General features: G+C 36.5%; 1 protein-coding gene across 1 annotated transcript in view; it reads right to left on the bottom strand.

Moving 5' to 3' along the window:
* Positions 1-12,958, bottom strand: part of ESR1 (estrogen receptor 1) — a 163,186-nt gene that overhangs the window by 64,819 nt on the left and 85,409 nt on the right. The window contains 1 exon segment of the mRNA XM_042016491.1: positions 12,262-12,452. Coding sequence (XP_041872425.1) covers positions 12,262-12,452 — 191 coding nt within the window.

Genomic DNA, 12,958 nt, shown 5'->3' with positions numbered 1-12,958 from the left:
ATAAAAAAGAAGCAACAATGCTCAAATGATTGATTGTACCTCAGGGATAAATCAGTTGCTAATCCCAGCTGCAAATCTATTGATATGTGCAAAAACCTTTTGACATGACAAATTCTAAAATTACCACATGCTGAAACCAAGCTTGTTACTGGTATCTTCTCCTTCAGAGCTCATCTTCCTCGTTTACTACTCTCTACATCTCAATTCTCGTAACAAGTATTTTTAGCATACCATTTTTGTTACTGCCAAAAAGCCTCTATTCCAATTTGCTCTTAAAAAATGAGTGCTTAAATCTGCTATAAAATTATTTTCCAACCATTGACAAAGGTTAGCAAGGATGAAAAAGTCTCTTCAGAATTATCTCATTGGTGCTCTGTATTCATGTGAACACAGCTAAGGTACAGTACACACATGCAAAAAAAAAAAAGAAGTTACTGCAGAACTGTTTGTTCTTTCTTTGAGGTCAAGGGATCAGCTTGAGGTAAAGTAGGGTGGAGGTTAGACAGAAGCCTTGGTCTCATCAAATTATCTATCCTTGACTACAAATTAGAAAATAGAGTAAAAATTACTATCAGATTACACCGGAACATCTGCTCTCTAATGCTGCATAACTGGGATCTCATCAAAATAAGTAGCCAAACTGTAAACTTGTTAATAGGGAGACAGATGACTATGCACTGTCTCAAATGCAGAGAATTATTATTTTTTCGGTCTACTCGACAGAACGACATAATACTGGAAAAGTCTGTATCCACATGCTTTGCTCCAGCACTGCGGTAAAAAGGTACAACTGAGCCACCACCTCAACGCACCGTGAGAGAACACTTTAATTTTCAGTTCCTCTGGTAGAATACAGACTGTTCTGTATCTGATTCAGAACCTTTCACATGTAAGGAAACAAAAAAAATCAAGTCAGAAAGAAAACAGCCTCCACCATGTATGCAGTATCTACAGGGAAAAGGACCAGGAAAAGAAAGTCATATTTTTAACAAAACACACTTATATTGAGTCACACTAAGCAGCAGTGGAATATTGTAGCACCTGGCCTCAACCACCTGGCTTGTTTCATTAGCCAACTTTGGAAATTGCATAAGATAAAGATGGAAAACCTTAATTACTCTTTTTTAAAAACAAAGGAATACTTTGAAAGAATAGCTAATCTTCTTCCTCATGAAGTTAAAAGTTAAATTCACAGGGTGAATGAGTGTAGGCTTTGAAATCAGCTGATAATTCAGAACATCATTTAGGTCTCTCTAAAATAAGCAGATAAATGTTACCACTTAGGTCGAAACTGAGAACATGCTTACCACCTTTGTGAACTGGCTGACATTCATAATATTCAAAGGTAAAAAAAAAAGAAAGATGACAGAGGTGACTATATGCAAAACCCAAAAATCAAGTGGAATCAGTATCATTAGGGCAGCCATCCTGTTTTTGCTGTGCTTATGTGAGTGATAACCTTCTCCTTGACTCTGAATCTGTATTTCCTTGTGCAAACCGCAAGTGCTTGGAAATAAGCACTTGACTTGTAGAATAGTAGGTAAAATAATCCTATTTGTAATAGAGCTACAGTTCCTACATTCATATGGTAATATTTTTCCTTTTGAAGAGTTTTATCATGAATTTGCCATTTAAATGTTACCATAATTATTCTCTTTTCATGCACATGATCTGCACCTTCAACAAGACACTGGTCATTCAAAGTGCTTGATAGACTTCACAGAATAAAGAATGTAAAATTTGCCTTCAAAAAGAAAGAAAGATCTGTGTGTGAGGGGCATTCTTCAGATTATGAGTGTCATAGTAACATCATTGTTTAGCCTTTCACAATTCCCGTTAATCTAGGAAAAAGATAATGCATTTATTATTTCTCTTAATTTTTGGTTTAGTTTGACCAACATGCCTTCAGGAGATGGGAGAATATGTAAGCAACCAGCAGAAAATGTTTGATAATTTGAGTATACAGTAAAAACTATTATCAAATTAATCAGGAAAGAAGAAAGAAATGAAAGGAAGGAGGAAGTCAGGAACCTTTCCTCCTTGTCCACAATACTATCAGATTTCAAGCATTTAGCTGCTAGAAGTGAAAAAAGAAGTTTCCTTTGCAAGGCACAGACACAGACTAAGGCAGTCTAGCTTGGGGTGACATGGAAGAGAAAAGGCTGAAAAACACAATTAAGGAATAGGTAATCTACAAAACCAAGTTTTACTTTAAAGTGAAATAGTATAGAACTCAGTAACCTTGATGTAAGCTGAATTGTCTTTTAGCTATTTGACCTTTTATCTAATGCTTAAAGCTCATCTCTTGGCTAAGGTGATTCCAATCAATCTGACCTACTAGAAGGGATTTCTGAAATGGGACACATCAACAGGTGCCCAGCTGCCCTGCCTTTTATTTTCATGATATCCAAAGCATAATACATGCTAGAAGAGAGGGTAAATAGGCCACTTGAGAGTTGGTATCACAGAAATACCACGAGGAAGAAATGTCTTCAGTGATCACTGATACTTGCAGAGGGAAGCAGACGTCACTTGGATGCTGTGATCTTATTGAGGCTTTTTAAAAATAAATTATCAGACAACCTGCACAAAATTAAAGGCAGTGAATTTAACAGGGTGAATCCCCTAGTTTTAATCCCCCATATGTATGACTTGCACCATCATGAGCTGCCATGGAAGAGTCTATTTGAGCTATTGGAGGAACTTGGGGAGGGGTGGTCTGTTTTTCTTATTGCAACTCATGAATTGCACATTTTAAAACAGTAAAAATAAAACTAAGTATTTTTATAGCACATCAGGATATGCTAAGGTCTCTCCAGAATGGGGTGCAAAAATCAGACCCTTTTCTCATAGCACTAACTTTAGATGTGACATTCTGCACGATAATGACCAACAGTGGAGGGGAGGAGGATGAGGATGCCTAAACTGATGTCGTTGAATTGACTCATCATGCATTTTGAACAAAGCCAATAATAATTATTATCCTTTTACTACTATATGCTTTTCCTTTCATTATTCTCTTATTTTCAATCTTCATGTCACATATTTCCTAAACTGCTCTTTATCTATCTGAATAAGGTTAGCCATTACCTCTGGAAGCACCACATCCTTCTATGATCTGACAGTGATATCAGCAAAATTTTCATACGTCAGCTAGGATGAAAGGAAGGAAAAGAAGGCTAAACTGCAGACTTTATCCACACCTTAAGGTGCCAAACAAGACTGGAGATTAAAAGCAAAACCTTGGAAAGAATTACCTAAAAACAAAAAGAAAAAAGAAAAGCACTTGGACATTACGTTGGCTAACCTAGTAAAAACAAATGTTGACTGTAGAAGAAAAAGTAACACCTTTTTTAAGTTAAAGTGCCCCAATAAAACTGCACTGATTGGTTTTAAAATATCACTTTTTCCTAAGAGGTTCACAGAAGAACAGAAGGTTATGTCTAAATCTTTTATAAGCATGGACACTCAAATTCACAGCTTAATTACTCTCAGACAAGGTCTTTGAATTTGGAATTTGGGTTCTCTTAGCAGTTACTCAGAATGGCTGAGAAGATTAATCTTCTTCCTGGTTTTAAACAAGCAAAACTTTAGTACATGTGGCAGTAAAGGGCCTAGAAGGCTGTAAAACATACTTCATTTCCATCCAGTGAGGAAGTCCTCTTTTTCTGCATACCTCAGAAAGAAAGATTATGAGATATCCTGAGTTAGAAGGGACCTGCAAGAATCATCAAGTCCAGCTTCTGGCCCTGCACAGGACAGTCCCAACTATCACACCATGACCCTGAGAGCATTGACACAGATTAATCACAGAACCACTGAAGCTTCCCAGTTTACTTGAGCTGACATGGGAAGGGGTAGAATTCTACTAAAGAAAACTCCCACAACTATTATAAAGAGCCTAAGAAGCTAGTGAGAAAGGAGGAAAGATTAAAATTTATATACTCTGTGTTATGTCTTTCAGCTGTGTCATGGAGCTCCCAGACTGTGTCTGCCTTCTAGTGGAATCTTCTTGTCTTCCCTTACGTGTAACTGTAACAGCTCACATGAGCAGGTAATTCCAGCCAAATGATTATGATACCAACCTTTTCTTAAATCTTTCCATATATCAACAGGAAAAATGAAGAAAGAAGGAGAATGGGCACTGCATGAGGGCACCAAACCTGCTCCCATCTCACCATTATAATAATGCATGAATTTATATATTGAGAAAGGGTGACATATTGAATAAAAGCCACTATTTAACTTTATAAATCTACAACCATAAAATTGTATTTTCTACTCAAGCAAATAATTTTGAAGTTTTCATTATTGTCCTTATCTTGTAATTTAATTTGGTGTTTCATCTACTATTTCAGGATTATGATACCATGTACATAGTCTACTTCTACCCCAATCAAATTTTTCTAATTTTAGAAAAGGTAACAAAATAGAAAGTATATTTTTTCCTCATGAAAAATAAAAACAGACAAAAATACTCATCCAATCACACAAAATCTGGCAAGGAGTACAACATCAAGTTTCTGTTTCCCTAGCTGATAAATCACAATTGTTTTAAGTCCTTGGCACATGATTAAAACAACAGCTGTGTTAAAGGGAAAAACTCCCACAATGTATTACTCACAACCATTTCAATATGATCTCTCCAGAGACAAAAAGCATTTTCAGAGAGAGCTATAGGCATGTCATGGCCATCTTATTCCCATAGACTTTGAATGAAACTCTTGTATTTTTAGCTTCCCAGTTTATTTGAGCTAAAATGGGAAGGGATAGAAATCCACTAAAAAAAACTCCCACAACTATTATAAAGAGCCTAAGAAGCAAAAAATATTGCAAATTGCTCTTGTGTACTCAAAATACTATCAATTGTTATCAACAAAAAAATTAATGTAACTCCCTATTTTTATTCCAGATATAACACCAGGTTTGGATCTTCAGTATCTGAATGGTTCTTGCTATCATACATTTTTCAAGGACCTGTAATGTAGTTATCCTCACAGTACCCTTGGAAGGAAATTGTTGGTATTTTTATTTTACTGGCAGGAGGAGGGGAGCAATAAAGGATTCTCACTGCACAGAGCATGCAGTGGACATGGGCATCTCTAAGCACCGTGAGTCTTCTGCACTGAAGTCTGTGAAACTGAAACCTCAGTAGAGGTGACAGCTGGCTTGTTAAATTATTACACTACTCTTTGACTCCAGTATTTTGACCAAAAAAAAGACCATTTTCTTCCCATGTACCGCTTTCTGCTGCAAAGCCAAATCTAGTTATATTCTTCTTTAATTTACTGATCTATATCTGTGATCCTTGGTTTGCTCCCTCATACCCTAACATCATCCATACTCTGTAGTATGAAGAGTCATCCATTTTATAATCAGAAGGGTCAACCAAGGTATCTTAGTCTCTTGTTCTGCAAATCTCTAGCCCCATTTTAGAGTGGTAATAGCTGTTTTACCTGTCACACTCCCTAAAAGCAAGTGGAACAGTTTAGCACTTTCCTGCAGGACAAAAATTTTATGTTCTCTTGTAGTTTTTAAATGCAAAGTGCTTTTTTTTCCTCATCAGAATATTTTGAATTGCTGACAAGCTCAGTCCTCAGCTAGGAATAATGTGAGTCTTCAGATGAAATATTCATTAAACACTTGCAACATGTAATACTGTTTAATTTTTTGTTGTTTTTGCTTGATATGGCACAACAGTCATATTCCAGAGGAAGTAAAACAACATTAACTGTGATAATGCAGGATACATTAAGAACAGCTTCTAAAAGCCAGGTATTCTGTCTAGGAAGTGGGAAGAGCTTTGGATTTGGCAGACGAAACACGAATGACCATTTATAAAATCAGATAACAGTCAGTTCTCTACTCCCTGGCAATGTGTGTTGCCTAGCTTCAGAAAGCGTTTCAATATTGCCTAGATTGACACGTCATACATCAGCTAGGAAAATATAGTTCAGATGATTTCAGAAAGTCAGTCTCAGGGAAGAGCTATCAGAGTTCACAGCTGCAATGGAAGCTGACATTGAATGAGGCTCCATAGTGTCTGTCCCGAATCCAGTTATACGTAGTGTTTTCCTCTCTAATAGGTAATGATCTGGAGTATTTCTTTTATTAATTGTTATTCATTTGTAGATGACATTTTTATGTGTTAGAAGGACAGAGGAAAGGCCAGACTACTCTGCTAGCCAGTCTGAAATAAATGGCAGAAGAGTACGGAATAAGAATTCCAAATCACCTTGGCAAACTGGAGGTAGCACACAGGAAAACATCAGCACAAAAGTCCAAAGTACAAAGGACTGGTAGTAATCTCTGCATTAAAATAGGAGTAATCATATGCACAAAACAATAAGGAAAATAAGTTGTTTCTTCTCCAGAAAAGCATGCCTGAATTTATTCTGCATCACACATTGATTATGAGGATCATGTTTTTGTAAATAAAGCAAACATTACGGTTTGGTGGATATAGACAAATACCGTGTGATGGATGGGCTTGTCAGGTAATCCTACCGCTCTGTTCAGTACTTGTTAAACACCATATTGAAGGAAATCATGCTTCAAGAAAAAAAGAGAACAGTAAAAAGTGGAGAACCTCCAAAGCAGAGCAACTAGAAGTGGAGAAAACAAGACATATGAGAAAATGTTGAATAAACCATGTTTCTTCAGGTTAGGTAAAACAGAATAATTTTTATTTCAAGTGTGAGAGCAGTCTTCCATGCTTTAAAGGTTGTTGCAGAAAGAAAGAGAACAAATTTTTTTTGTAGCATGATTTGCAGGAAAATAAGTGATGACCTTAACCTGCAGGCAGGAAGATTCAAATTTCCTAGTAGCCTTCAAAGATAAGGAGAATAAAACACTGGATCAAGTCACAGGTTTTAAGAAGCAGTTCAATAAACATATATAAGGAATTGGTAGAAGTTGATCCTATCACAGGACAGAAAGATGAACTAGAGCTCAAGGTCCATTGCAGCCCTGTGATTTATTTGGGCCATGAAAAATAAGAAAGTATCCTGGATACAAACATCTTAAGCCACTATCACACCCATGCTGAATGCAGTACTTAAAATTTGCTAGAAATGTACTGCATTCAAAATTGCCTTACTAGGAAAAAAGAGATATTGACTCTTGCCTTTCAAAAGCACTCAAATTTCTGAAACAAGATCACCATCAATTAGACTGCTGAAATTAAAAATATATGTTAGAGCATGCAATCAGAGCAAAAAAAATGCAATCAGAGCATGTGTTTAACTTGAGGGACACTGGAGAAAAACTACTAAACACACAAAAATAAATCAAAAGAAGTTTCAGAAGAACCTGGCTGACCACCAGTAGTTAGAGCAGTCTCAATGACAGCTAAACCCAGGCAAACTTTTCAAATCCACATTTTCTAGCCTTCAAACTTCCAACAGCCATCTCCAACTGGAACCATGTGTTTTTCACTCTGAGACCAGATGTCCATCTGCAGCTCCCTGTTGATTGGCTGTGATTACCTCTGCTAGTCTCACTGAGGTTCATGTTCTGCAGTTTGGCTGACAGCTCATAGTACCAGTGTACAAGCAGTCTTATTAGGGAGTTTCTGCCTTCTTGGCTGCAGGATCTGAGCTGTTATAAAACAGATTACAAAAATACCATCAAAACAGAAGACAAGAATGGAAAATTAAAGGGGAGATCTCAGAAACCTCCCAAATTGATACTGTTGCAATTGCTGCACTTCACCATTACCTAAACACTCACTTACTAGCATGTTTTACCAGTAAAATGCTCTCAAAGATGAAAATACATATACATTACCACCCCTCTCAGCATTACATACTTTCAACAAAGTACAGCTCCATTGCAGTGAAGTTAAAACAATTGATAACACTCAAAGTCTACTGCCAAAACCCTTGTACTTGATGGTCAGAAGGCAAAACTGTTAATTAAAATCCAGGTTCAAGCCACACAATCAAAATACTTCCCGGCTTCAAGAATTCCTGCACTTCAGAGACCTTTATATCTCTGTGATCAGGACACTAAAGGCAGGCCTCTGGAATTCCTCAGCTATTCATCCATCCTCAGAAGCCAACCTATTCTGGTAATTCCTCCCATCATGGAGCAATTGTTAACTAACTATATGTGAAATATCCCAGATATGAACTAAAGCTGTGAACAAAAGCAGAGAAGATGCACCTGAAAAACATCAGAAGGGCATACAAAGAGGAAATAGAATTGGGGATTTATAAAATGCTGCAGCAGTTCTGGGATCAAGATACCCTCTAATGTAAGGATTTACCCCGGTTTGTTCTGAATCCCTTGTGGTCCCTCAGGGTTTGCAGACACCCATATGTAGGCATTTTCTGGATGCTTGTCAGAGGTGGTATGAGTAATTCTTTCCTGTCTCATAAGGCTTGGTGGCTATCCAAAAAACAAGGGAATTAGAAGGGTGAAAGAATGTGTGAGTCACAAGGGGATTTTTAATTTGTAAACGGCACTTGTAAGGCTCATGTTGAAATACATCATCCAATTCTGACATCCAAATTTTAGAGAGGCTGTTATGGGTGTGCGGGAATGAGTAAAGGTGCAAAGATAATGGACTCAGAAGATAGAAAGATATACAGCAGGAGACTGAAACCTTTTAGTTCACTTAAGATATCAAGGTGATTTGATTGACTTGATAACAACTTATAAGAACTTTCCACAGGAGAAAGACAGTAGTTTCTAAGACTGGTTCATGGAAGTGATGTAAAAGCCAATGTAACACACCTTAGAAAGGTAAATTTTTAGTATATGGGAAGACAAATCAGAATAAACCATCATTGTAAGAAAACTCTTGAGCCCATAGATCATGTCTGGGCACCTTCTAAAATATTTACCTCCATCAAGTTACTGGGCTGTGTAGATGGATAGCATATAAAGTTTATATCAAGAGAAGAACAGAACTACAGATCTAATGGCCCTTCTTGGTCTTAAAATTGGTAAGTATTTTAGTAGAGAAGTACAGTGTGCTGTGCTGTGGCTCCTTGTCATGCTTCTGAAATGAACTCCCTTGACCAAAGTACACTCCTGAAGACTACATATGCTGGGTGAAGAGTAAAGCACTGTCACCAAGCAACATGGTATTCTTGGTGTCCTGTGACGTTCCTCTCCCGTGAAAGATTGTACTTTAATATCACTCTGCACTGAGATTTCTCAAAACAAGGTCCCAAATCACTTTGGGGACATAGACTAACAAAACAGACTGACATAGTTTCAGGAGGCAGTTGAGGTTTTCCACAAACCATCTGTTGTTTAAACAAAACTGAAAAGTTGCACATATTGAGACAGTTTCTAATTCAGATTACTTTTCAAGCTTTAACTTCTTGACAACAAAGAAAAACACCTTAGCATTTAAAACTCACAAAATATCACCAGGAACATTCCAGATCCCCTGGATAAAAATGAAACTATTTACTGTCACCTCAGGTAAGCTCCAATGCAGATGTGAGTTTTCACAAAATTTCAGTATATACTTATACAGGTAAATATAGATACTTCAGATATCACTGAGAGTAACAGAGGAAACTGATTACCACATACAACTTGTTTGTGTCTGTCCTTACTTTTTCCTGTGGTTCTGTTAAGAACAAGATAGAATACTTGACTACAGTCTAGCAGGGACATCAAGGTTCATTACAGCAATTCTCTGATGAGAAGTACAGAAATGATCATCTCTGCATCTATACACATATATGAGAAATACAGGTTAGCAAAGAACAAAGTAGCGCAGTTATCTTTGCTGAAACAACAAAAATCTTTCCTTAAAGCATTTTGGTTTATTTTTGTTCATACTAAAAAGTTCTGTGAACCTCAACAGTGTTTAATCATATGATTGGCAGGAAATTTTTCCCATTTATTTTAGGAATGCAGAGCATATATACAATGCAGTATACATAAGAAGTCAAAAATATATACAATAATATTTAGTCCACATATTCTTCTATAAATACACCTGCATACATTCCTAACTACCTGATCACTACATATTTAAAATTATTATCATCTGCAGGTACATGCATGTTTTTGCATCTATTCTCAATCTAAAAATTACTTTCATTTTCATCAATTGGACACATGTTCAATGAGAACATGTACTTGCTGAAATAGAGATCTCTTCCAAATCCAGTAGAAAATTCAAAAATTACCTTAGTTCATCATGACTGGGTACCTATGACTTTAAACATTCTTCAGCAGATTTTCATGCCATCTGTGATCAAATGATCACAATTCTCTCATAAGTACTCATGTCCTCGAATTATTTTTTTATATTTGTGGATGTCATTTTTTATGATAACTTAATCTCAAAAGAGGTGGATCAACTGGAGAAAGTACAGAGGAGTTTAACAAATGGGATCAGAAGTCTAGAAAGCATGCTCTACTGAAAGAACTTGGTTTGTTTAGTCTAAAAAAGAGAAGACTGAAAAAAGATATGATAACAGTCTTCAACTATGTGAAAGGTTGTTGTAATAAGCCCTCGTCGTGCCCACAGGGGATAGGGCAAGAAGCAAGGAGCTTAAATTAGAGCAAATGTGACTTACAGGTCATGAAAGACATTTTATGGGGTACTGGAAACTTAAGCTTTAAGATTTAAAAGCTTACCTACTTAAAAATTACCTTAAATATATATACGTAGCAAGAAGCGAATTTACTAACTAGCCTTTAGCATAGCACAAATAGATAACAGATCCACTGTGGTGGACCACAACATTTGTCCATGAGGAGGCCAGGGCAAAACCACCAAGTGCTGACAGCACAAGCTCAGTAAACAGATTCATTTCTTCTTCCACAATGGCCAAAAGCTGAAGATCTGTGCTGTACAATTACTTGATAACTCTTGCTTAAAGCTATTTCAATTTCCACTTTGTTGTGACTCAGTTCAGTTCAAGCACAAGGACATAATTTCAAAAGTCTAAGAATAATCCTGATTTGGTCAGGGGAAGTGAAAAGGAAAAATAACAAAAAAACCCACAATAAGGGAGCTGTTCTGACATTGCAAGTTAAAGTAAATCACTCTGATGTGAAGAAAAAAGCATTTCACCCTTCCTCCATTCAGTGTTGCTTATTACTGACCTCTGGTTTTAACCACTTACTCTTTTAAAAATCATTTTAGTGTGTCTGGACAAACAGAAATACGACTAACTATTGACTAATCATCAACATTCAAATAATTCCATCAATGTCTACCCTTCAGCCAGTCTTTTACTTTTTCTCTTCAAGGCAGGCAAAATTCTGAGCTGAATGCTGGAAGTATTATTTAACTCACCTCAGTGCTAGTCATGCAACAAAACAGGCAAAAATCACACCTTGTGATATGAGGTAAAACTGTTCCATACTATGTTTACTTCAGTAAAAGAAGCAACAGAAATTTTTGTGCCTATGTATCACCTGGAGATTTTAAAAACTATAGAAACCTAAATAAAGCACAGCACTTTACAAGTTTTCTGTTGAAAAGGAAGAAATCTGTTTTATTTTCTTCTCTAAAACTTAGATACTGAACAGTACCTGTATTTTCAGTAGAATTATAGTTACTTCTTACTCAGTTTAAAAGATGTTGAACAAAGCAAAAAAACCCATCTATTCCACAAAGTGACAGGCATTTAAATAATCATCTCTGTCACAGTAACTAACACTGTTTTTGTTAGATGCCCTTTACTCCACTAGCCTTTTTAACTATGACAAGACTGTGAACTAAACCATTCTGTGTGCAGTTCAAAGCCCTGCTTTGTTGACAGACACAAATAATATTTCATCAAGGAAATATTCCTTTTCAATACTCACTCTCAAAAGACATCTGACATCTTTAAGGAGTTGAGATTTGGATTGAACCATCTGGCTAATGGAGCACTAAATTAAGATTAATAAATCAATCAGCAGGAATTAATCATCTGACAGGGAATTCTGAAAAAAAAAATGCCTTGGAGGAGAGATATGCATAACCTGAAATAGTGCATCTTGATCCAATATGGATTTTTAAATTAAATTTCTCACTGCTACCATGGTCTGATATACCTAAAGAAACAACAACATAGAAAAGCTTTTCCTTCCGTCATTAATGTTGGACTAAATAACATATTGTATATCTGCTAGAAGCATTCACCAAACACAGAGCTAAATCTATGTGGGAGAGCACAACAACTGCTAATGAAAACACAATCAATGTAATTGTCCCGGACTCGGGTTGCAATCTCAAGTATCTTCAGTTTCCTCAAGCGTAAAGAGTAAAGGTGACTCACTTGAACTGTTTATTACCTTGAATACTCCTTTTGAAAAAGGCTTTGCAGCCCTCACAAGACCAGACCCCATAGTGGTATCCTGAGGCGTAGTCGTTGCAGACAGCACAGTACCGCGTTTCCTTGGTGGACTCCATGGACAGGCTCCCCTTCTCGTTGGTACTGGACATCCTCTCCCGCATGCTGTGGCGCCTGTTATCAGAACTTGGTCTGTTGATAGCAAAAAAAAAAACACAAGCACAGTTCTTTCAGGGAGGTTAAGCTTCATCCACTGCTTCAGGTTGTCAGAAAGAAATCTTGTTTGTTTGAAAACAACCGATAGACAAAAGAAAAATGTTTTTATCTACTGCCCTCTCTCCTAGTTGGAAAGTCGCAGAATTAGTAGGATATGGGGGAATTTCTCATAAATCAACCTGAAGTTACTGGGTATTTTACCTTGAAAAATTAAAAAGCTATTTGATAAATTAATCAATTTTTCAACATCACAAAGGAATACAAAAAAAACCAGCACTATTTTGTGTACCTGCTCCCATCCAAAGGTTTCAGCACAACTACAATATCAGCAGCTAGGTCAAGAATCTGAGTCAAAAATCACTTGATGATTGCACCTGAATTAGTTTAATTATTAACTTAAATTATTATATTATATGCATCTAAATTACTAATGAAGCTATTTTCAAGTATTATTGCCCATTTAGAGATGCAAGCTTTCCTTC

The sequence above is a fragment of the Corvus kubaryi genome, unplaced genomic scaffold, assembly GCF_017639235.1.
Source record: "Corvus kubaryi isolate FWS band 111438036 unplaced genomic scaffold, C.kubaryi_AGA036_p1.0 split3-73, whole genome shotgun sequence".
Taxonomy (NCBI): domain Eukaryota; kingdom Metazoa; phylum Chordata; class Aves; order Passeriformes; family Corvidae; genus Corvus; species Corvus kubaryi.
Note: the sequence above shows the minus strand (reverse complement) of the source record. Positions and strands in the feature narration are given on the sequence as shown.